The sequence below is a fragment of the Antechinus flavipes genome, chromosome 6, assembly GCF_016432865.1.
Source record: "Antechinus flavipes isolate AdamAnt ecotype Samford, QLD, Australia chromosome 6, AdamAnt_v2, whole genome shotgun sequence".
Taxonomy (NCBI): Eukaryota; Metazoa; Chordata; class Mammalia; order Dasyuromorphia; family Dasyuridae; genus Antechinus; species Antechinus flavipes.
The window spans coordinates 263,724,044-263,747,335 of record NC_067403.1 but is presented as its reverse complement, the minus strand read 5'-3'; the positions used below and the strand labels follow the sequence as shown (position 1 = coordinate 263,747,335).

Below are 23,292 nucleotides of genomic sequence, written 5' to 3'. Positions count from 1 at the left end.
CCCTTCACTCCCTGGTCTTGTCTAGTGCCGGTCTGTGAGGGGTCCGCAGGGGCTCGGCGCGCACCTTCTCGCTGTTTGGAGGCTCCTGGCCCAGTCAGAGCCCTCGGCCCCTAAAGGGTCCCCCTGAGGTCACGGGCCGCCGGGCTCCGAGGCCGGGACAGACATTGCCCCCCCCACCAGAAACAAAACTCCTTTGAGACCCGATTAGCCCGGACTTCCCTTTGTCCTCGGGAAGAGTGAGCGCAGGCAGAAAAAGCCCCTCGCCTTTGCCCCCACCATGGGGCCCCTGGAGGGTAAAGGTCAGGGGTCCAGGTTCCAAGAGACCCAGCCTGACCTTGCACCCTGCTCTGGCCTGGGCAGACAAAGCCTTCACCTTCCATATCGGCGACAGCCACTAAAGTGCCCAGAGACTCGGCTCCAGGGTTCTTGTCGCCCTTGGTCCTATCCCTGCCGCTTCCTCCCTCTGCCTCCGGCCCGGGGCGAGACTGGGGGGTCGGGAGGGGAAGGCTCCGGTCAGAGCGCCAGGCCCGGCCCCCCACTAACGGACTGGCAGGAGGAGCGGGGGCCGGCAGGGAGCACTGCAGGCCCGGAGGAGCGGGGGCCGGCAGGGAGCACTGAAGGCCCGGAGGAGCGGGGGCCGGCAGGGAGAGCACTGCAGGCCCGGAGGAGCGGGGGCCGGCAGGGAGCACTGCAGGCCCGGAGGAGCGGGGGCCGGCAGGGAGCACTGCAGGCCCGGAGGAGCGGGGGCCGGCAGGGAGCACTGAAGGCCTGGAGGAGCACTTCGAAGGGGGAAGCAACGCTGATGGGGTGGGGAGGGAAGGCTTGGCCACCCAAGGGATGAGGCAGGACCCAGCAGCCATAGCCCCGGGGGGGGGGGCAGGATCTCCTCCAAGGAATGAGGGCGCTTGGATGGGGGAGGGAGGGGCGCCCTCTGCAGTAATGGGGCGTCAGGAAGGGGTGGGGCTGGTTTGGGACAGTCAGCCGGAAGGTCAGCCGGGAGGTGGGAGCAAGAAAGGAAGATGGGAGATGGCTGGTGAGATCCCCAAGGGAAAGGTCTGGGGGAGAAGGGCAGAGGCGCCCATGCTCGGGGCAGGAGCGGGCAGAGGGAGAGACTGGAAAGGAGAGGAGGCAGTGTAGACGGTCCTCCAGGAGGTCAGCTGTAGAGGCGGGGGGAGGGGGAGACTCGGGCGGGAGAGCAGAGATGAAAGCTGGGGGGGGGGGGGCTCGGCCCCAGGCACCGCAGAGGTCGGCTCGAAGGAGGGGAGAAGGGCCAGAGGCGCCCGAGCCAGGGAGAGCTTGGCAAGCGATCCCCTTGGGCTTAGTGAAAGAGGGCCCGGGGTCCTGGCTGAGGGTGGGAGAGGAGGAACCCCAGAGAACCTGAGGAGGGTGGGGAGGGTGCCCAGGGAAGCCGTCTCTGTCCCACTGCGACGCCCTTGAGGGTAGGAATGGGGGGGTGAGCTGGGGGGCTTTGGGATAACTCACCACCTGGCAGAGACTGCTGGGAAAATTGGACACTAGTATGGCGGAAAGTAGGCACTGACCCACACCTCACACCCTGAACCAAGATAAGGTCGAAGTGGGTTCATGGTCTAGACAACAAGAGTGAGATTATGAGCAAATTAGAACCAAGCAGAGTTTGCCTCTCAGACCTGTGGAGGAGGAAGGAGTCTGTGACCAAAGAAGAGCCAGATCTTACAGATCCCAACATAGAAAACTTGTATTAAGCTAAAAAGCTTTTGTACAAACGAAACTAAGAGAAGCAATGAACTGGGAAAACATTGTTGCATTCAAGGCTTCTGATAAAGGCCTTGTTTCTAAAATAGAGAATTGACTTAAATTTATAAGAATTCAAGCCATTCTCCAATCGATAAATGGTCAAAGGATATGGACAATTCTCAGACGAAGAAATTGAAACGATTTCTAGCCATATGAAAAGATGCTCCAAGTCATTATTAATCAGAGAAATGCAAATTAGGACAACCCTGAGATACCTCTGCACACTGTCAGACTGGCAGGAATGACAGGGAAAGATAATGACGACCGTTGGAGGGGATGCGGGGAAACGGGCGCTGATGCATTGTTGGTGGAGTTGTGAATGGAGAGCGATTTGGAAGTATGCTCAAGGGCCATCAAACTGTGCATCCCCTTTGGTCCAGCAGTGTCACTACTGGGCTTATGTCGCAGAGAGAAATTAAAGAAGGGAAGGGGACCCACGTGTGCAAAAAAAGAGGCAAGAAAAAGGAAATGCAGCGGATGCCCATCAGCGGCTGAGTAAGTTCTGGTATACGAACGTTATGGGATATTATTGTTCTACGTTCCCTCCTCCCCTCCAACATTCGTCATGAGCTGATGCTAAGTGAAGTGAACCCGGAGATCACCGCACCGGCAACAGCAAGATTGTGATGATCAATTCCGATGGACGTGACTTTTTCCCACAAGGAGATGATTCGGAGCAGGTTCGGTGATCTTGTGACCAAGAGAGCCACCTGGACCCAGAGGAAGGACTGTGGGAACTGAGGGTGGACCACAATAGAACATTCTCATTCTTGTTTACTTGCATTTTTTTACTCTTTTTTTCTTTTCATTTTTGATCTGATTTTTCTTGTGAAGCAAAATTATTGTAAAAATATGTCTACACATGAACGTTATGGAATATTATTGTTCTGTAAGAAATGACCAGCAGGATGAGCACAGACTGGAGAGACTTACATGAACTGATGCTAAGGGAAATGAGCAGAACCAGGAGATCATTATATACCTCAACAACAATACTGTTTGAGGATGTATTCTGATGGAAGTGGATCTCTTCGATAAAGAGACATAACTCAGTTTCAATTGATCAAGGATGGACAGAAGCAGCTACACCCAAAGAAAGAACACTGGGAGATGAATATAAACTGCTTGCATTTTTGTTTTCCTTCCCGGGTTATTTCTACCTTCTGAATCCAATTCTCCCTGTGCAACAAGAGAACTGTCCGGTTCTGTACAAATATATTGTATCCAGGATAAACTGTAACCTATTCAACATGTAAAGGACTGCTTGCCATCTGGGGGAGGGGGTGGAGGGAGGGGAAAAATCGGAACAGAAGCGAGTGCAAGGGATGATGTTGTAAAAAATTACCCTCGCATGGGTTCTGTCAATAAAAAGTTATTTTTAAAAATATGTATACACATGTTTATATATAGCTTCAGAGCCAGTAGGAGATGGGGGGGGGAGCGGTGTTTACAAAGGTTCTAGAGCCCCTGGGGAGGTGGGGGCAGCTTAAGAGCTGCTAGAGCCCCTCTGAGGGGGGCAGGTTAAGAGCTTCCCTCCCCACGGCGCGCTGGGGAGAGCCACGGAACTTCTAGAGCCCCTCTGGAGGCGGGGCGGCCGGCCGAAGGCGGCAGTCAGTCGGCACCTGTGCAGTGGCCGCTGCGGGGCAGCTCGGCGCCGGCTCCCCCACAGAGGTGTCCCGGGGCGGATGGGCACCCCGCTAGGAAGGCGGCGCTCCGCCCAAGGTGGCCCGGGGCTACCTCTGCGTGCGTCGCCCGCCTCCCCCCGCTTCCCATTGTTTTTCCTCTTTCCTCCCCGACCTTCCTTCCCTGGCGGTGGCAGCTGGCCGCCCCTCCCGGGCCCTCCCCAGCTGGCTGGGCCAGGCTTTCCGGTTACACAGTAACCTGTTGCTCCGGTTCTCGTCCCACCTCCACTTGCCCCTCCCCTCCCGCCCCCCTCCCTCCCGCTCCTTGGACCAGACAGCCAGCGCAGCCCTCCGCCTGCCGCCTGCCTGCGGTGCCCCCCACCAGCCCGGTTGGCCGCGGGGACGAGCGCTAGCGGAGGGAAAGCTGGGCCGGAGCGGAGCCCGGGAGGACGGGATGAGCAGGCAGTGACCGGCGAGCCAGCGCGCACCAGGTGAGGCCGGGGCCCTCCGAGCTCCCGGGTGCGCCGGACTTGGGGAGGGGGCGAAGGAGCAGGGGAAGCGCGCGCCGAGAGCCGACGTCCTCCTCCTGCCCGGAGCAGCCGCCCCCGCCCCTGGCCAGTGTCCCCGCGGTGGGCCCCGGGCTGAGCTCCGACGCCCGAGCTCAGCGGAAGGTGGCCCCGAAGGACCTGGCTGAGGGCTGCGTGTGGCGAAGGTCAGAAGCAGCTCTCATCAGCGGGGCGGCCGGAGGCCCCTCGGCTCTGACTCAGTTTCCCCAGGGTCCCTGCCGGTGGGTGGGGAGCCGGCACTATGCTAGTTCTGCCCAAGGTTGTCGCATCCCCCTCAGACCCAGCTGGGTGTGACCACGGTGGGGGACGCTGGTTATTATTTTAAGTTGGTTCCCCGCCCCCTGGCCCCCGGGCCCCGGGCCTAGAGCGGAACCCAAACATTTCTCTGCGTCACCAAGACAGGAGGGGGCGGAGCAAGGAAGGTGGGGGGCAGTCCTGGGATTTCCAGGGGTCCCCATCCGCCAGAGCCCACCGTGGGGATCCCGGGCCAGGGGAGCACTCCCTTCTCCAGCATAAGGTCCACCCAAGCTGATGAGCTGCCCTTTGACCCCCTAGCCATGAGAGCCCCAGGGGCCTCCGCCTGGGCTTGGAGTCAGGGTTCAGGTTCAAGTTCAGGTCCGAGCAGGGCTCTAGGCTGGGAGAGGGTGGGGCTGCGGCCCCCAGGGTGGCCGGTCAGGTGCCCTGCCTCCCCCTCTATGGGAGAATGGGGGTGAACGCCTTCCCACACAGGGAAACCAAGGCCCGGGGCAGGCTGGGATCATTTGGTTGTTTCAGTCCGGCTGGCTTGCCATCCCCTCCCAAGCCCATTTTACAGATGAGGAGACTGAGGCAAGCAGAGAAATGGCTCACCAGAGTCACACAACTGGGAAGTGTCTGAGGCCAGATGCTACCCAGGGAGACAAGGCTGGCCCGGGCCCCAGCTGCTGCCCCCGTGCCACCCATCGGTGGGTCGGCTCCCGGGCCTCCTGCCCAAGCAGCCGGTCCTTGGGGAGGGAGCCCGGGCCGAGAGCACTGAGGCTGCGCGGGGGTCCGGGAGCCCCTCCCTCTGCTCCCAGCTCCCGCTGCAGACCTCCGCCTCCGGGGAGAACACTGGGCCCAGGTAGGCTCCAGGGGCGGGTCCTGGGGTCCTCCAGAGGGGGGGGGCAGCCCTCCACCCCTCCCCCCTCGGCAGAGCCCAGCCCGCTGCCCCCTCCCAGAGGCCCCAAGAGGCTGCCCGGGCCCAGCCCTTGCCCAAGGTCACCGGCGTCTACGACTCAGCTGGAGTTTGAACTGGGAGCTGGCGGGTGGCATTCCGCTGGCCTGTTTTGCTGCCTCTCCCTGTCCAGGTGGGGCAGGTTCTGGGCGCTGCCCTCCCCCCCAGCCCTGCCCGGGCTGCCCTCCTGAGAGCCCCCAAACTCGGGACAATGGGGCACATAGGGAAGGGAGAAACCGGCTGGCCCCGAACCTCCCTCGCTTTGTCCCCCTTCAGAGGTCGGGACCCCACCGGGCCCTGCCTCTCCCTTTTGGACAGGCTCCTTGGGGTCCCCCACCCCGATGCCCTCTGGGAGGGTGATATGGGCTGGGGAGCCCCGGGCTGAAGGGGGCCTTCCCTGAGCCCCCGCATGCAGGAGCCCCTCCCCATCAGGCCCCAGGGAAGAAGGAGGGCCCCGGGCTCCACAGGGTCCGAGGCAGAGTTGGGGGGGCGGCGGCGGCGGCCTGGGCGGGCACTCCGTCCTGGGGAATGTCTGGAATGTGTGGGCCCGTGCTGGGTGAGCCCCGAGTGTTTGTTCTACGGGATTCCTGGCCAGAGCGCGCATGTGCAGGGGGGTGGGCACAATTCTGGGGGAGGGGAATGGGGGCCCTCATAGACACTCCCAGGGGATCGGGCGGGGGAATACAAATCGGGGGGAGGAAACAGGGGGGCCTCATAGACACTCCCCGAGATGGGAGCGGGAACGCCAGGGGATCAGGGCGCGCTCACACATGCCAGTGTCTGCAAGCATGGCCTCGTACCCTGAGCTGGCGCGTCTGGCTGCCCCTGCCACGGGGCCCTGGGTTCCCTGGGAGGATTTGGCCAGGAGCCCTTTCCTGGACTCTCCGGCCTTCTTAAATCCCTGGGGAAACCGGAGGCACTTAATAAATGCTTACTGACCGCAAGGGACACATTCTTCCTGACCTCCCTGGTGAGCAGCTGTCACTCAGCTGGGAGAGCTCAGGCAGAAGGGTGGAGTAAGAGCATTCATTCAATGACTGGCTCTCCAGGAATCCCCATTTAACAACCGGCTCTCCAGGAATCCAGTACACCTGACATTTGCAGAAGTGCAAATTTGCAGAAGTCTTCGGCATCTCTGAGCTCTTCTTGGGTCCAAGTGAGCCCCGAGTGGTGGATGTGAATCCCCTGCTGAGCGTCTAACAACCAGCTCCGGGTCCCAGCGGGGTGAGAGCGCAGGGTGACAGGAGCCACCACGGCCAGCTCCTGCAGCCTCTTCCTCCCTCTCCCTCCCAGCTGGACAGCTCCCGGCCGCCATGAGCCACTTAGGATCCCTGAGCGCAGGGCCCAGATCTCCCAAGTGAGCAGGGGCTGGCCGGGGAGGGGGAGCGCTGGCGGGGGGGGATGGGGGTGAGGGCAGGAGCCCAAGGCGTTCCTCTCCCCTCAGCGGCAGCATGGGGCACTCGGACGGGCTGGCCAAGCTGAGCGCCAAGGACCTGTATGGTGAGTCGCCCCCCCCCCCAGGCCCTGTCTGTGATTGGGAATGGGGTGAAACGCGGGGTCCAGGCTCCCTCAGGGACCACCCCTCTGGGCAGCAGTCTCCTGTGGCAGAAAACTGGAGGAGGGGGGAGGGGGGGAAGAAGGGAGGGAAAGAGGGAGGGAAGGAGAGAGGGAAGGAGGGAGGGAAGGAGAGAGGGAAGGAGAGAGGGAAGGAGGGAGGGAAGGAGAGAGGGAAGGAGGGAGGGAGGGAAGGAGAGAGGGAAGGAGGGAGGGAGGGAGGGAGGGAAGGAGGGAGGGAAGGAGAGAGAGAAGGAGAGAGGGAAGGAGGGAGGGAAGGAGAGAGGGAAGGAGGGAGGGAGGGAGGGAGGGAAGGAGAGAGGGAAGGAGGGAGGGAAGGAGAGAGGGAAGGAGGGAGGGAGGGAGGGAGGGAAGGAGAGAGGGAAGGAGGGAGGGAGGGAGGGAGGGAAGGAGAGAGGGAAGGAGGGAGGGAGAGAGGGAATAACCATTTGTGGAGCCTGGTCACTGGAGATACAGAGAAAGGCCTTCAAGGTCTGCCAGGCAGGAGGGAGCTGCCTATGGAGGAGACAAGCTATGGAGAGAGCTGGGGGGGAGGGGCTCCTGGAAAAGTGGGACTTAGCTGGGACCGACCTTCTGGCCCAGGAGGTCAGTCCAGTTCCCTAGTGCCCCTGCAAGGGTTCAGTCTATTCTGGAGGGGACTCCCCCGGCCCTCAGCAGGAGCGGGGTCTGCTCTCCTGGGGGCTGGCTCTCTGCAGGGCGGGGTCTGCTCTCCGTGGGGGCTGCCAGACCGCCGGACCCAGGTGTCCTCAGCCATGTAAGGGGAGCTGCCTTTACTTATTAATTAACTTTGCTTCCCCTGGGGCTCTGCCTCCAGAATCAGTTGCAACCAGATCCCTGAGCGTCTGCTCATTCTTGTCTGTCTGTGAAGGCCCCCGGGGGCAGGGGGGGAGCCGGCAGGGAGGGAGAGCGGGTCGAGCCTTCGGTCCAGCTGCAGGACTCAGGGTTGCAAAAGATGGGTGCTTCCCTGGGGGGGGCACGAGCCGGGAGCCCTGACCTGGGGGGGCCGAGCCCAGGAGAAGGGTTGCCATGGGGGGAGGGCGCTGAAGGGCCCCTCAGAGGTGGGGGGACAGTGTTGGTGAAGGCTTGTGGTTCCTGGCCAAGAAAGGGGGGAGGGGAGAGGAACGACTCCTTTGGGTTCTGGACATATTTGTGGTCTGGATGCAAATGATATGAAAAGAGCGCACCTGGCTCCCCGTGGGAGGGAGCTGGGAGGGAGCCGGAGCCTGGCCAGGGTCCCCAGAGGAAGGGAAGGGAAGCTGTCCCCCTGCTTCTCTGAGGGGCGGGGCCAGCTCCCCCATCCCCACCCCCACCCCGGGGCTCCCCGGAGGCCAGTGACTGTCCAGGCCCCTCAAGTCCCGGCCCTTCCTGGGCTGTCACCCCAACCGCTCCCAGCTCAGGCTGATAATGGCCCTTGACTCAGCTCCGACCCTGCTTTCCAAGGCTGAGCGGCCCCTCCCCCCCCGCCGGAGGTCTTGGGAACTGGGGAGACCTGCCCCTCCTGCCCTCCCCCCCACTGCCCGCGATGCCCAGGCCCAAGGCTCTGTCCTTGTGTTTCAGAGCAAAGGAAGAAATACTCCAACTCCAACGTCATCATGCACGAGACCTCCCAGTACCACGTTCAGGTGAGGGGGGCTTCCCTCCTGGGCCAGAGCTCGGGCTCCCAGGGCCCCCCAAGAGCTTCCTCGGAAGAGAAAACGAGTCACAGAGAAAAGGGGGAAATAAAGCTGTGATGCAGAGGGCGGCGGCTCAGGCTACAGGCCTGGGAATGCTGGGTTCTCTATGGGCTTGGCCCCCCTCCCCGCATCCTGGAAGAGGGAGGGGGGACGACAGACCTTTGGGGGGCCCCGGCCCCTGGAGAGCAGCTGGGAGGCGCCTAGCCCCGGGTCCAGGGCCAAGGCCCGAGCCAGTTAGGAGAGTGAATCACCAAGGAGACTGGGCACCCGGAAGTCAGCCGGCTTGAGGGGAAAACCCCGGGCCCTGCCAGTCGTGCCGGCTCAGGAACCAGGAACAGAAAGCCCAGTGACCCCAGAAAGGCTTCCCAGCAAGCCGTTAACCAGTAACTCGGGGCAGGGCTTTCCAGCCCAAGGCCGGCCATTTGGGAGCTCGAGTGGCCAGAGCCAACTTCCTGCTTGGCAGCTCAGCTTCTCCCTGCATTCAGGGGTCCAGATGTCCTCAGGCTGTCTTCCCCCACCTGTGTCCCTGGGCTTTGGGGCAGTGGGAGGGCCTGGGGTCCCCCCTCTCCCACCTGTGTCTGTGCTTTGGGGCAGTGGGGGGCCCGGGGTCCCCCCTCCCCACTGCATCCCTGTACTTTAGAGCAGTGGGGGGGCTGAGGCACCTCTGCGGGAAGGCTTGGGCCCTTTGGGTGCCAGGGAGAGAGGAGGCCAGTGTCCCTGTTGAGGGGTTGGGGGCCGAAGCCGCTGGTCCCCCGGGACCTCCCCCCTCTTCCCCTGTCTGGCAAATGAAGGGGCTGGTCGGGGACTGGGCCCCAGGCGAGGGGCTCTGTAATACGGAGGCTGCCCCGCCTGCAGCCAGAGGTGGAAGAGCGGAGGGACGGGGGCTGCCCGGGGCGCGCCGAGGTCCCCTGGATTGTGGCCCTCGCATCCCCGCACCCTCGGCCGGCGAGGAGCAGGATGGCCTGGAGGGGGAGGCCCAGGAGGCGGGGCAGGGCCGCGGGCTGCGCGTAGCCCCGCCCCTTTCTTCCACCTGGCCGGAGACCGGCTGAGGAAGGGGCGCGTGCCGGCCAGACCCGCTCCCTCCGCTCCCCCTCCCAGATGCCCCTCCCCCGGCCCCCTTGCCCGCCGCCGGCTCACGGCCCCCTCCCCGCCCTCAGCATCTGGCCACGTTCATCATGGACAAGAGCGAGGCCATCGTCACGGTGGAGGACGCCATCCGCAAGCTGGTCCAGCTGAGCTCCAAGGAGAAGATCTGGACCCAGGAGATGCTGCTGCAGGTCAACGACTCCTCCCTGAAGCTGCTGGACTGCGAGTCCCAGGTAAGGGGCAGGTGGGAAGGGCGGGGCTGGGGGGGTCAAGGGGGAGGCCCAGGGGGAGGCCGTAGGTCTCGCACCTCGCCGCTGCTCCCACCGGGAGAATGGGTCCGAGGGGGCCCGGGCCGGCGCTGAAGGTGGGGGCCCCGGCAGGAGGAGCTGGAGCACTTCCCGCTGGGCACGGTGCAGCACTGCCAGACCGTGCTGAACCAGCTGCGCTACCCCTCCGTGCTGCTGCTCGTGTGCCAGGACTCGGAGCAGCACAAGCCCGACGTGCACTTCTTCTACTGCGACGAGGTGGAGGTGAGCCGCCCCCCCCACCGCCTGCCTGCGCCCCCTTCCCGCCCGCCCGCGCCCCCCTCCCCTCCCTGCCCGCCTGCGTTCCCCCCCACTCCCCCGCTCCCCGGGCACTCCCCCCGCCGGGACCCGCTCCTTCGAAGCCTCGGAGCCGATGCGGAGAGGACCCCGCGCTCCCGAGCTCCTTGCCGAGTTCCACACTGAGCAGGTCCCGGGGGCGCTCCCTCACTGGGGGCTCCATTTCCTCGTCTGTAAAGGGAGGGGGGCGGCCCCTCCCTCCCTGAGCTGCTGGGCTTAAAGCGGGGGGCTTTCAAAGATGGGGGCGGGGGCTGCAATGGGGCCGAGCTGGAGCCGATCCCAGGGAGAGGGGATGGGGGGGCGCAGGGAAAGACTTCCAGTCCGAGGCTGGGCTCGAGGCGGGGGCTGAGCGCCGGGCCGGCAAGGGCTCTGAGAGCCCCGCAGAGCTCAGAGCGATCCTCGGGGGCGGGAGCCCCAGCTTTTCCCGAGCGCGCAGGTGACACGCCTGAAGGAGCGCGCCTGGGGGGGAGCGCGCGCGGGCAGACGGGACGGGCCGCGCTCCGCGCCGGGCGTGAGAGAGGGAGTGGGGAGAGAGGGAGGGGGTTCCCCAGCAGCGGGGTGGGGGGAGGGGCTGGGAGCACGGCGGTGCTCCCGGCAGGAGGGGAGGGGCGATGTGGAAGAGGCCAGGAGAGAGAAGTCCTCGGGAAGCCTGGTGGGGAGGGCGGGCAGGAGCGGCCGAGAACCCAGCCCTCAGATCCCAGAGTGAGGAAACCAAGTCACGATCACATGGCTGGTCATTCATTTCCACTCCAGGCCTCCAGGTCCCCTGTCCAAGTGCCACCCCCCCCACTGTGCTGGAGCCTGCCTGGAGAATAGGGGGGGGGGATGACCCAAGGAAGGTCTCTGAGCAGAAGCTGAGAGGGAGGAGGAGGACAAGCTGGGGAGAGCAGAGGGGGGCCCCGGGAGGGCGGCCACGTGGGGGGGCACAGGGCCAAGGAAGGGCCACCAGGGGCATCTGGCCCCGGGGTCATGTGGATGAGGAGCACGATCCCAAGAAACTCATTCTACAGCTTCAAACCAGCTCAATCCAGGAATGTCCTTCAGCGCCTCTCCCCCTGGCCCTTACGCCCCTCCCCTCCCCCCCCACGTGCCCCACTCGCACTCATTCAGACCCACACTTCCACACCCACTCCGGCTCATAGCGGCCGCTGCCCCCCTCGCCCCCTCCCCACCCTGAATCGGCTCCCTGCTGCCCCCCAGGCAGAGCTGGTGCATGAAGACATCGAGAGCGCCCTGGTGGACAGCCGGATGGGCAAGAAGATGCGGCCGCAGACGCTCAAGTGAGGAGGAGCCCGGGGAGGAGGGCGCTCTGGGCGGGGCCTCGCGTGGGCGGGCGGGGGGAGGGGTCAGGCCCCACCTCGCGGAGGAGCCCCAGCCCCCCTCCCTGACCCCCGCGCTGTCCCCCAGGGGCCACCAGGAAAAGATCCGGCAGCGTCTGTCCATCCTTCCTCCGGCCCAGGGGCCTGCGCCCATCCCCTTCCACCAAGACGCCGGCGGCTCCAAGAACCGCGTGGCTGCTCCGGTGCCCCTCAGCGCGCCAGGTAGAGATGGACCCGCCCTCCTTCCCTGGCAAAGCCGGCGGACCGAGGGGCCTCCACACCCGCCTCAGCCCTGGACGCTCCCGGGAGCTAGAGGGGCTGCCCGTCCTTGCCCCTCCCTCCCCTCCCCCCCGTCTGGGGTCCCGGGGCCCATCTCATTGCCTCCACAGCGCTTCCTCAGGGTGGGGGGCTGATATCCGAGGGGCTTTTCCCCCCAGATTATGGACGAAGAGACTCCGGCTCTCAGGAGGAGGAGCCCAGGGCTCTCCTGGCCCAGAAGATCGAGAAGGAGACAGTGAGTGTCAGGGCCCAGAGTCCAGCCCCAAACACCCGCTGTGGAGGGGGCCGGTGGGGAGGGGCTCCCGGGAGCTGGGGGAGGGGACTGGTGGGGAGGGGCTCCCCCTGAGCTGGGGGAGGGGGCCGGCAGGGTGAAGACATTCAGACCCCTTCCCTGGAGGGGGGAGAGACCCACACTGGGGGGCTGTGCCAGACTGATTCTCCCATCGCTTTCCAGCAAATCCTCAACTGCGCCCTGGATGACATCGAGCTGTTCGTGGCGCGCCTGCAGAAGGCGGCCGAAGCCTTTCGGCAGCTCAACCAGAGGAAGAAGGGCAAGAAGAGCAGGAAGAAAGGGCCGGCAGGTGGGGGCTCACCTGGAGTGGGGGGTGCATGGGGTGGGGGTGCCCAGGGTGGGGGGCTCACCTGGAATGGGGGGTGGGGTCCCACCCGGTGCCTCCTCACACACACTCCCCTCTCCCCAGAGGGGGTCTTGACCCTCAGGGCCAGGCCCCCCTCCGAGGCCGACTTTGTCGACTGCTTCCAGAAAATGAAGCTGGCCCTCAACCTCCTGGTGAGCACTGCCCCGCCCCCCTCAGTGGGATCCCGGGGTTCTCCCCCCCATCTGCTGGGGGGAGACTCCAGCCCCCTGGCCACAGAGAACAGACTTCGCCCCCAGCCCTTCCCCCCTCCTTCCCCCCGCCCAAGTCTCCCAGGGGGAGCCCGGGGTCCCAACCCCCAGCCCCCCTCCCCTTCCCCCCTCCTCCCCCCGCCCGGGTCTCCCAGGGGGAGCCCCGGGTCACAACCCCGGGGTCTGTGACCAGGGCTGGGCGCCCCCCCAAGCACTCCCCTTTCTCCAGGCCAAGCTGAGAAAGCACATCCAGAACCCGAGCGCCGCTGAGCTGGTCCACTTTCTCCTGGGCCCCCTGGAGCTGGTAACCAAGCCCGAGGGGGGCTGGCGGGGTTTGCAGAGGAGGAGGCCCCCAAGAACGCGGGGCAGACCCCTCCCCACACGCAGACCGAGGGGAGGACGGTCGGCCGTGGTTGGGCTGGGGACGAGTCCCCGTCTGAGCACTAGAAAAGGGGAAGTGGGGCTCCCGCTCCCCGTGGCCTGAGCCCATGTCCTGCCGGCCCTAGATCATCAACAGCTGTGGGGGCCCCGACATGGCCCGCTCCGTGTGCAGCCCCCTGCTGTCCCGAGACGCCGTGGACTTCCTGAAGGGCCACCTGATTCCCAAGGAGATGGCCCTGTGGGAGTCTCTGGGAGAGACGTGGACCCGCTCTCGGTGGGACCCCGGGGAAGGGGGGAGTTGCTGGGCCGGCTGGTGGGGGTGTGGGGGGGCGGGGGGCTTGGGGGAGGGGGCAGGGCGGGCGGGGAGCTGGGCCCGGCCGGTGGGGGGGAGGGGCTGGAGGGAGGGGGGCCCAGTGGGGGGAAGCCGGGGGCAGACGGAGCCGGCCGCCTGCCCGTTCACCACGTGCTGCTCCCACTGTGTCCCCCCAGGGCCGAGTGGCCTCGAGACGCCCCCGTGCCCCCCTACATCCCAAAGTTCCACAACGGCTGGGAGCCCCCGCTGGACGTGCTGCAGGGGGCCCCCTGGGAGGTGGAAGGTGGGCTGCTGCCGGACACTGAGGTCAGTCTGACCACGACGCCCGGGGCGGCTCTGCTGGACTGGATCCATCTGCAGGGATGGGGCTGGGGGAGGCGCCTGAGCCAGGCAAAGCAGCCCCAAAGGTGCGCCCCCGTGTGTTAACCCGGCCTCTCCCTCCTGTTTCCCCGTAGCTGAGCCCGGCCAACGGGGCCCCTTACCGCCATTCCCTGAGACACAGCCCGGGCCCCGAGCCTGCGCCCCCCGGAGACGGCTTCCCGCCAGGGGGCTCCCCCAACACCAACAGGTACCCCCCGCACCCCCCACCGGGGCGGGGACCCCAAGCGCCCCCCCCCAAGGGCCTCGCTCGGGGACGTAAACATCGGTCCTGCCACAGGGGGCAGCGGCCACCTCTGTCTGCCCAAACCTGCCCGCTCTGTCCCGAGAGCCCCGGAGATGGGCTGGGAGCCCCGCGGCCCCGGCCGTTCTTGGAACCCAGGTCGTAGCTGGTGCCCCAGGCCCCGGGGGAGGCGAAGGCGGGGCCCGGGCCGGAGGCAGAGGCCGGGGACAGAGGCCGGGGACAGAGGCCGGAGACAGAGGCCGGGGACAGAGGCCGGGGCAGAGGCTGGGACAGAGGCCGGGGACAGAGGCCAGGACAGAGGCCGGAGACAGAGGCCGGGGACAGAGGCCGGGGACAGAGGCCGGGGCAGAGGCCGGGGACAGAGGCCGGGGCAGAGGCCGGGGACAGAGGCCGGGGACAGAGGCCGGGGCAGAGGCCGGGGCAGAGGCCGGGGACAGAGGCCGGGGACAGAGGCCGGGGCAGAGGCCGGAGGCAGAGGCCGGGGGCAGAGGCCGGGGGCAGAGGCGGGGCAGAGGCCCCCGGCGGGCCTGGACAGGGGAGTTCAGACCAGAACCGCAGAGACGCTTTCTCCCCTCCTCTCGGGCGCCTGGGCAGAGCGGGCAGGTCCGGGGCGCTGCCCCGGGTACAAGGGCAGGTCCTGCCCCAGAGCGCGGGGACCCGACCAGTTAGGCAGGACCGCAGCCGGACCCGGCCTCCACGCCCGCCCTCGGCTCCAGTTCTGTTATAGCAGGGCAGGAATCGTGTCTCGGGGGGGACGCCTGCACCCCTGAGGCCCCTGTAGCTGAGGGAGTGAGGGGGTCTTCAGAAAGAGGGTCCCCGAGTCAGAGAGGCCGCGCGGGGCAGCAGGCGGGGGCCCCTCCCAAAGCTGTCGCCATCAGAAAGGGTGAATTTCCAGTTTCTGATGAGAGCGGCCCTATCCCCGCCCCCTAAAAAGGAGCAGAAGGGAGACCTCCCACCACGCTTTTCTGAAGGCCGTTGCTACCGGCAACCTCTAGGGGTCTTCCCCCCCACACACTGGGGGAAACCTTAGTGCTCAACTGAGGGGTTGGCTCAGCAGCGTCCAACAACCCAAGTGCTGGGAGCCGTGGGGGCCGTGGGGGCCGTGGGGGCTGTGGGGGCCGTGGGGGCCGTGGGGGCCGGGGGTCACACGCGGGGAGGGGGGCCGTGGGGGCCGGGGGGGCTGTGGGTCACACGCGGGGAGGGGGGGCCGTGGGGGCCGTGGGGGCCGGGGGTCACACACGGGGGGAGGGGGGCCGTGGGGGCCGTGGGGGCCGGGGGTCACACGCGGGGAGGCCGTGGGGGGCCAGTGGTACCCGAGCCCCCGCACAGGTGCCACCTTCTCAGAGGGGCGGGCTTGCTCCCCCACACCCGGCACCCTCCTGCCCGGGCTCCCTTCCCTCTGCCCCAGCGCGCCCACTCAGGCCTGGCCCTAGAAGCTTCCGCTCCGCGTGCCCCTGGGGCCCCGCCCTGTTCTGCTCCTGCCCGGGCCCAGGCCCCTTTTCTGCCTCACAAACGGCCGCCAGGAGCATTTGTGTCCGGGGGGGGGGGGGGCCCTTCTCTAGCCAGACACCGGGACCCAGGCTGGGAAAGTCCCCCTGACCCAGCAGACCCCTCCCTCCTGGCTTTGCCTCTTCTGGCAGCGCGGGCGCAGGGGGAGGGGCACTGGGGGTCTGGGACCTCCAGGGTGGGCCCGGGGCTCTCAGCCTCCAGGAGCTTGTGAGGAGGGGGCTGAACCGTGACCCCCCAGGCCTCGGCCTCCAGGGGGCGCAGGAGAATTTCCGGGGTCACTTAGCCACTTCTCCCATGGGGAAGCTTCTCCTTCAGAGGGTCAGGGCGGGGGCGGGGGGCCTCCGGGCGAGGGGCCGGGACTCGGGCTGCCCCAGGTGCTGACGGGGAGAAGGGGCCCGGCCCCCCCCCGGCTTCTCCAGGCGGCGCCTCCTCCTGCCTCCCCCCTCCGCCTGCTCGGGAGCCCAGCGGGGCTGACCCACTTTGGGCTCCTACGCTCCCCGGCAGCCCCGAAGCCGCCTCCGTCGCTCGTCCGCCGGCCGGGCCCTGACCAGCCCCTGCCCTTCTCTGCCCAGGAGATTCGAGGGCCCAACCATGGCCAAGTTCGCCAAAATCCGCTACGACTTCACGGCGCGAAACGCCAACGAGCTGTCGGTGCTCAAGGACGAGGTTCTGGAGGTGAGAGGCGGGGGCTGGGCCCGGGGGTGGAGGCTGGGAGAGGGTGCACCGGGGCTCTGCCATCGGGAGGAGGGGGAGGGGGGGGGAGGGAGGAGGAGGAGGAAGAGGGAGGAGGGAGAAGTGGGGGGGAGGGAGGAGGAGGAGGAGAGGGAGGAGGGAGAGGTGGGGGGGAGGGAGGAGGAGGAGGAAGAGGGAGGAGGGAGAGGTGGGGGGGAGGAGGGAGCGGGAGGAGGGGGAGGGAGGAGGGAGTAGGAGGAGGGGAGGCAGGGGGGGAGCAGGAGGAGGGGGAACACTCAGCATTGGGGAGCCTGTTGCTCTGCCCTCGCCCTCCCCTCCTGCATTTGCTCATCTCTGGGCTGAGACCTGAGGGGAGCCTCCCTGATTGACCAGAAGCCCCAGGGACGGAGCCCTCAAGCCCCTCCTATTTCCCAGCAGCCAAGAGGGTGGGGGGGAACGAGAGAAATCCTGGTCCCCAGAAGACAAAGGGACGGGCGCAGGCCGGAGCTGGGCCGAGCCAGACACGGCCAGCCCAGCTGCCAAGGGCTGGGGACGGGGCAGAAGGGAGAAGGGCTGAAGCCTCTGGAGGCTCCTTCTTGGGCTGCTCGCTCCCCTGAGCTTCCCCAGGCTCCCTGTGGCCCAAATCCAGGCCATCTGCTCTGGGCTTGGTAAATGAATAGCGTGGAACAGGTTGGGGGGGGGCTGACGCCCCCCACCCGCGGCACTGGCCGCCCCTTCCCAGTGGGCCGGAATCGCTGTGGACCCCCCCACCTCGTCCCACTTCTCCGGCCCCAGCAGACCCTGGGGATGTGGGGGTGGGGAGGGCCGGACCCTCGGCAAGGGCGGCTCCCCTCCCGGGGCAGCGCAGGGATCGTTCCGGGTTCTGGTCCCGGACCCACTGCGGCCTCTGCTCTGGGGTCTCTGCTGCTTCTCTGGGCCCCCCCGCGGCCGGCCCGGCCCCAGGAAGCGGGACCTCGGCCCAGTCGGCAGGAAGGGGGTCCGTGTGGGCTGGGGGCGCCTGCCGCTGACCCCTCCCCGCCGCGCAGGTGCTGGAAGACAACAAGCAGTGGTGGAAGCTGAGGAACCGCAGCGGACAGGCCGGCTACGTGCCCTTCAACATCCTGGACGCCATCAGCCCCGAAGACGCGTACGCCCTCAGTGAGCAGGTGGGGAGCCGGGCCGGGGGGGAGGGAGGAGGAGGAGGAGGAAGAGGGAGGAGGGAGAGGTGGGGGGGGAGGAGGAAGAGGAAGAGGGAGGAGGGAGAGGTGGGGGGGAGGAGGGAGCGGGAGGAGGGGGAGGGAGGAGGGAGTAGGAGGAGGGGGAGGCGGGGGGGGGGAGCAGGAGGAGGGGGAACACTCAGCATTGGGGAGCCTGTTGCTCTGCCCTCGCCCTCCCCTCCTGCATTTGCTCATCTCTGGGCTGAGACCTGAGGGGAGCCTCCCTGATTGACCAGAAGCCCCAGGGACGGAGCCCTCAAGCCCCTCCTATTTCCCAGCAGCCAAGAGGGTGGGGGGGAACAAGAGAAATCCCGGTCCCCAGAAGACAAAGGGACGGGCGCAGGCCGGAGCTGGGCCGAGCCAGACACAGCCAGCCCAGCTGCCAAGGGCTGGGGACGGGGCAGAAGGGAGAAGGGCTGAAGCCTCTGGAGGCTCCTTCTTGGGCTGCTCGCTCCCCTGAGCTTCCCCAGGCTCCCTGTGGCCCAAATCCAGGCCATCTGCTCTGGGCTTGGTAAATGAATAGCGTGGAACAGGTTGGGGGGGGGCTGACGCCCCCCACCGCGGCAGTGGCCGCCCCTTCCAGTGGGCCGGAATCGCTGTGGACCCCCCCACCTCGTCCCACTTCTCCGGCCCCAGCAGACCCTGGGGACGTGGGGGTGGGGAGGGCCGGACCCTCGGCAAGGGCGGCTCCCCTCCTGGGGCAGCGCAGGGATCGTTCCGGGTTCTGGTCCCGGACCCACTGCGGCCTCTGCTCTGGGGTCTCTGCTGCTTCTCTGGGCCCCCCCGCGGCCGGCCCGGCCCCAGGAAGCGGGACCTCGGCCCAGTCGGCCCCGCGAGGCAGGAAGGGGGTCCGTGTGGGCTGGGGGCGCCTGCCGCTGACCCCTCCCCGCCGCGCAGGTGCTGGAAGACAACAAGCAGTGGTGGAAGCTGAGGAACCGCAGCGGACAGGCCGGCTACGTGCCCTTCAACATCCTGGACGCCATCAGCCCCGAAGACGCGTACGCCCTCAGTGAGCAGGTGGGGAGCCGGGCCGGGGGGGAGGGAGAGGCCGGCGACCTGCGGAGGGGGAGGGGGACGTGAGGGGGCAGAGGGGAGGCTGTCTCTGGTCCGGGGTGGTGGGGGAGGGGATAAAGGAGGGGGGCGCGCTGGGCTGGGGAGAGGCTCGGGGAGCCCACACTCTCCGGGGGGGCAGACGGAGAATGGCCTCAAAGGGACCCCAAGGCAGCGGTGACCCTGGCCCAGCCCTAGCTGGCTGCTGGAGGGGCAGAGGGAGGGCAGAGAGGGGGCAGAGGGAGGGCAGAGGGAGGGCAGAGAGGGGGCAGAGGGAGGGCAGAGAGAGGGCAGAGGGAGGGCAGAGGGAGGGCAGAGAGGGGGCAGAGGGGGGCAGAGAGGGGGCAGAGGGAGGGCAGAGGGGGGCAGAGAGGGGGCAGAGAGGGGGCAGAGAGGGGGCAGAGAGGGGGCAGAGGGGGGCAGAGAGGGGGCAGAGGGAGGGCAGAGGGAGGGCAGAGAGGGGGCAGAGAGGGGCAGAGGGGGGGTAGAGGGAGGGCAGAGGGAGGGCAGAGAGGGGGCAGAGGGAGGGCAGAGGGAGGGCAGAGAGAGGGCAGAGGGGGGCAGAGGGAGGGCAGAGAGAGGGCAGAGGGAGGGCAGAGGGAGGGCAGAGAGGGGGCAGAGGGAGGGCAGAGGGGGGCAGAGAGGGGGCAGAGAGGGGGCAGAGGGGGGGCAGAGAGGGGGCAGAGAGGGGGTAGAGGGAGGGCAGAGGGGGGCAGAGGGGGGCAGAGAGGGGGCAGAGGGAGGGCAGAGGGGGGCAGAGAGGGGGCAGAGGGGGGCAGAGGGAGGGCAGAGAGAGGGCAGAGGGAGGGCAGAGGGAGGGCAGAGAGGGGGCAGAGGGGGGCAGAGAGGGGGCAGAGGGAGGGCAGAGGGGGGCAGAGAGGGGGCAGAGGGAGGGCAGAGAGAGGGCAGAGGGAGGGCAGAGGGAGGGCAGAGAGAGGGGGCAGAGGGGGGCAGAGAGGGGGCAGAGGGAGGGCAGGGGGGGGCAGAGAGGGGGCAGAGAGGGGGCAGAGAGGGGGCAGAGGGGGGCAGAGAGGGGGAGCAGAGGGGGGCAGAGAGGGGGCAGAGGAGGGCAGAGGGAGGGCAGAGAGGGGGCAGAGAGGGGCAGAGGGGGGGTAGAGGGGGGGTAGAGGGGGGCAGAGGGGGGCAGAGGGGGGGCAGTGTGCCCAGCTCCCGGGAAGCTAGAGAGGCGGGCAGAGAAAGGGGCTGGCCGAGACTGGAGAACCCATGGGAGCTGAGGAGCTCAGCCAGCGAGCAAAGGGCCCGGACACAGCCCCCAAAACCAGCACAGTGAGAGCATCCAGAGGCCCCCAAGCACACGGACTGAGCAGGGGTCAAGCAGCTGAGAAATCCCGGGCAGCCTCGGGGCAGAGACAGAGACAGAGACAGAGACAGAGACAGACTCATTTTATTTACTAATTTTTTTTAAAAAATACATTTATTTCTTCTTCCTCCTACCCCACTATTAAAAAAAAAAAAAGGCAATCCCAACCCTGGGTGAGCCCTATATGGGTCGAGCCACCAAACGCGCCCCACACTGTCCTGGAGGACCCGAGGGAGCCTCTCCATTCAGGCGTCCCTGCCAGCTAGAGGGCCTCCCTAGGAACCGCAGGCGGCCTCTGCCCAGGCTGTGGTGAAAAGCAGTCTGGGGGCTTCCCCTCCCCCCTAGCCCTGGAGGGGCTGACATGGGGGCTGGGGCGAGCACTGAAGAAGCAGCAGGAGCCAGAGGGCAGAAGTCTAGGGAAAGGCGGTTTGTTGGCTCTGGTCCTGGACAAGGCCTGGTGGGGAGGGAGAGGGCCCCGGGGGGCCAGGTAGTGCGCTGAGGGGAGCACTCTGCCTGGAGTCTGAGGGGAGCACTCCACCTGGAGTCTGAGGGGAGCGCGCCGCCTGGAGTCTGAGGGGAGCACTCCGCCTGGAGTCCTAGGGCCGGGGGCCAGGCCGGCCTCACCTCCACTGCTCACTCACTCCCCGGACGCCCAGAATTTGCTCAATCCCAAACCCAACCTCTCTCCCTCTCCCAGGACAACCAGAAGTACCGCGGAGACCTGAGTCCCCGGGGCCCGAGCCCCGCCAGCCCCTTCCACAAGCTGCCCCTCAGCTACCCCGGGGACAAGGACGCCAAAGAGCGTGAGTCACTGAGGCGCCGGGACTTGTGCTCTCTGGGCCCCGGGAGGGCCGAGAGCGGCCGTGGTCAGTGAGGGAGGGGCCGAGAGCGGCCGTGGGGGCTCAGGCACTTCGGGTCCTTGGGGAGACTGAGGCCGAGCTGGGGGAGGGGAGACCCGCAGGAGACAGGCCCCCAGGCCGCCACAGCCCCCACCCCGAGTGTCCTCAGGCTGCTGGAGAGGTCCTCGCCCCTTCTCTCCCAGGGCTTCCCTTAGGCCCCAAGCCTGGGGTGGGAGGGAGGCTGGAGGAGACCCCCGTAGGAAAGGGCCCGGGGGGCACAGTGGGGGCGCACAGACCAGTGTGAGGTGTCGCCCCCCTCCCCGTCTGAGAACCAGCCGCGAGCCCCCACCTCTGGGTCCTCACAGAGCTCATCCACCACATGGACGAGCTTAACCACGAGCTCATCAAGAAGATGGCCAACCCCAAGGGGCAGCCTCCGCACAGGAACTTCCGGGTCGAGAGGAGCAGGCCCGTGGCCCCCCTGACCTATGACTCCAGTGCCCAGGAGGTCAGGATGTGGCTGGAAGCCAAGTCCTTCAGCCCAGGGTGAGTTTGTGGGGGCCTTGAATGCCAGACTGGGCCCCTGGAAGTTGTTGGGCCGCATTAGGAAGGAACGGTGCCCGTGCCCACAGTGCCCCCGTGCCTGCCCTACCTTTGCCCGCCATCTGGAGGCTGAGGGCCCCACTGCCCCCTCACTCTGTGCCCCTTCCTCCCAGGATTGTGGACCACCTGGGCATCCTGACGGGCGCCCAGCTCTTCTCCCTTAACAAAGAGGAGCTGAAGAAAGTGTGTGGGGACGAGGGTGCCCGCGTCTACAGCCAGCTGACTGTGCAGAAGGGCCTCCTGGAGGTCAGAGCCCCGCCCGGCCTCAGCCCTGACCCCCCTTAGTGTCCCCCTGTCTCTGCTTCAGTCTGTCTGTCCTTCCTGCAGAGCTTCCTCAAGGCTCCCCTGCCAGGCAGTCCTCCCATCCCTTCCCCCTCCTCTCTTCTCCCTCCCCCTCTCCTCCCCTTCCTCCTTCCCCCTCCTCCTTCTGCCCCTCCTCTCCTCCTTCCCATTCCTCCTCCCTCTGCCCCCTTCTCCCTCCTCCCCCCCTCCTAGCCCTCTGTCCAAACTGAAAGCTCGTGGGCCTGTTTCCCCTCCAGAAGAACCAGGCTGGGTCGGAGCTGGAGGAGCTGCTGCAGAAGTTCCAGAAGAAGACCATGGAGGAGGGCCAGAGCTAGGCCTTTGGGGGCCGGGGAGGGGGCGGGCGGGGCCCCCTGCTGCTCTGCTGGCCCGGCTGCCTCAGGATTGGGTGAAGTATTATCTTGATATTCCTGCTGTGCTCTGGGGAGGACGGTCCGTGTGGACGCTGCTCAGCGTGGGGGCAGCCGGCCCGGCCCCCCCACCCTCGCCCCCGGGCCAGGTCCTCCCCTCCCTTTGCCTTCCTGAGAACACTGCTGCATCCTGCTTTGGGGCCCCGACCCCGCAGGAGACCCCCACTCTCGCCCTCTGGACATCTCCGGCCGTTTCTGTGCGGGCCGGCCCGGCTCCCAGACACCCCCAAGCTCCAGACCGTCCCCCTCTCCGACAGATCCCGAGTCCCCCCCACACCTGGGGCCTCCAGCCGCCGCTTCCACGCCACTCTGGGCTGGCCCCGCCTCCGTCCCGCACCCCCCTACTTGGGAGCCAATCAGGAGGCTTGGGCGGTTCCCAGCCCCGCCCACTTCTGGCCCTGGGTCCCGGCCCAGCTCGCTCAGGGGGACCTGCTGCCCTGCCCCCCGCCCGCCGCACTTCAGAATGAGAGGCTCTTCCTGCACAGCGAGGGGCTGCCCCCCAGAACCCCCCCAGCCTCTTCCTGGCCTCACAGTTCCTGGCGCAGCGAGGAGCCCCTCCGTGCCCGCCCTTGGGCCTTGGGGGCGGGGCCGGCACTCAGGGGCGCTCCTTTGAGCCTTGAGAGGAAGGGGGGCTCCCAAGATGGCGGTGGTGAGGACGTCCTGCCGCATCTGTCCCCCTGTATTAGACCCGTTCAAGCCCCTGGATCCCCCTGTCCCTGCCCGAGCCCGGAAAGTGTCCCTGTGGCCGCGGCCCCGAGGCTGGGCTGACGAGACCCCGGCCAGGGGCTGACCTGATGGAGTCCAGGGGGGACCAAGGAAGAGTCATTAAAAATGCTGATTTCCCGCCGCTCTCTGTATGCTGGGAGGAAGGGGGGGCCCGCGGGGAGGGGGGCGGGAGACTCGGTCCCTTCTGTCTGACCTCAGAGCCATCAGGCCCAAGTCCTGCACCAGGACGGGCAAGGGGGCTTCCTTGGGAGGGCCCTGGTAGGGACCTCCCGCTTCTGAGGTCGGGTGGGGCTGAAAGGATGGACTCTGAGGAAACCTGCCTGAGAAGGGGTAGGAGGCAGCTCCTCCTCCCTCCTGGAGAGCATCCCGGCCGGGGTCCCTGGCTGACCCAGCCCCAGCCCTGCCTGACCCGGCCCCGGTCCTCCACTAACCCGGCCCTGGTCCTCCACTAACCCTGACCCAGCCCTGGCTGACCCGGGCCTGGTCCTCCACTAACCAGCCCTGGTCCTCCACTAACCCGGCCCCAGCCCTGGTCCTCCACTAACCCAGCCCTGGTCCTCCACTAACCCTGACCCAGCCCTGGCTGACCCGGCCTGGTCCTCCACTAACCAGCCCTGGTCCTCCACTAACCCGGCCCCAGCCCTGGTCCTCCACTAACCCAGCCCTGGTCCTCCACTAACCCTGACCCAGCCCTGGCTGACCCGGGCCTGGTCCTCCACTAACCCAGCCCTGGTCCTCCACTAACCCGGCCCTGGCCCTGGCTGACCCGGGCCTGGTCCTCCACTAACCCAG

The 23,292-nt window shown here is 67.0% G+C and overlaps 1 protein-coding gene across 4 annotated transcripts; it reads left to right on the top strand.

Moving 5' to 3' along the window:
* The first annotated feature begins 3,575 nt into the window (after positions 1-3,575).
* Positions 3,576-22,621, top strand: EPS8L2 (EPS8 like 2). Of its 4 annotated transcripts, XM_051967488.1 has the most exons (22): positions 3,576-3,889; positions 6,206-6,312; positions 6,450-6,513; positions 6,601-6,656; positions 8,289-8,353; positions 9,562-9,723; positions 9,871-10,020; positions 11,293-11,372; positions 11,500-11,633; positions 11,849-11,925; positions 12,145-12,271; positions 12,392-12,480; positions 12,767-12,841; positions 13,044-13,192; positions 13,408-13,537; positions 13,687-13,799; positions 15,935-16,037; positions 17,081-17,200; positions 20,320-20,425; positions 20,827-21,007; positions 21,178-21,310; positions 21,604-22,621. In XM_051967488.1, the coding sequence occupies exons 3-22, from the start codon at positions 6,470-6,472 to the stop codon at positions 21,679-21,681; spliced, it is 2,172 nt and encodes a 723-aa protein (XP_051823448.1). In that variant the 5' UTR covers positions 3,576-3,889; positions 6,206-6,312; positions 6,450-6,469; the 3' UTR covers positions 21,682-22,621. The 4 variants fall into 4 exon arrangements, with proteins under 4 accessions (XP_051823448.1, XP_051823449.1, XP_051823446.1 ...); XM_051967489.1 differs by lacking the exon at positions 6,206-6,312; XM_051967486.1 differs by lacking the exon at positions 17,081-17,200 and adding an exon at positions 18,149-18,268 and having other exon boundaries at positions 6,206-6,513.
* The last annotated feature ends 671 nt before the right edge of the window (positions 22,622-23,292 follow it).

Excerpts from the sequence above, each read along its gene's own strand:
- EPS8L2 (XM_051967489.1), top strand. The coding sequence starts at position 6,470 with ATGAGCCACTTAGGATCCCTGAGCGCAGGGCCCAGATCTCCCAA. Across the intron at positions 6,657-8,288 it reads GAGCGCCAAGGACCTGTATG|AGCAAAGGAAGAAATACTCC; the intron begins GTGAGTCGCCCC and ends CTTGTGTTTCAG. Across the intron at positions 17,201-20,319 it reads CGTACGCCCTCAGTGAGCAG|GACAACCAGAAGTACCGCGG; the intron begins GTGGGGAGCCGG and ends TCCCTCTCCCAG.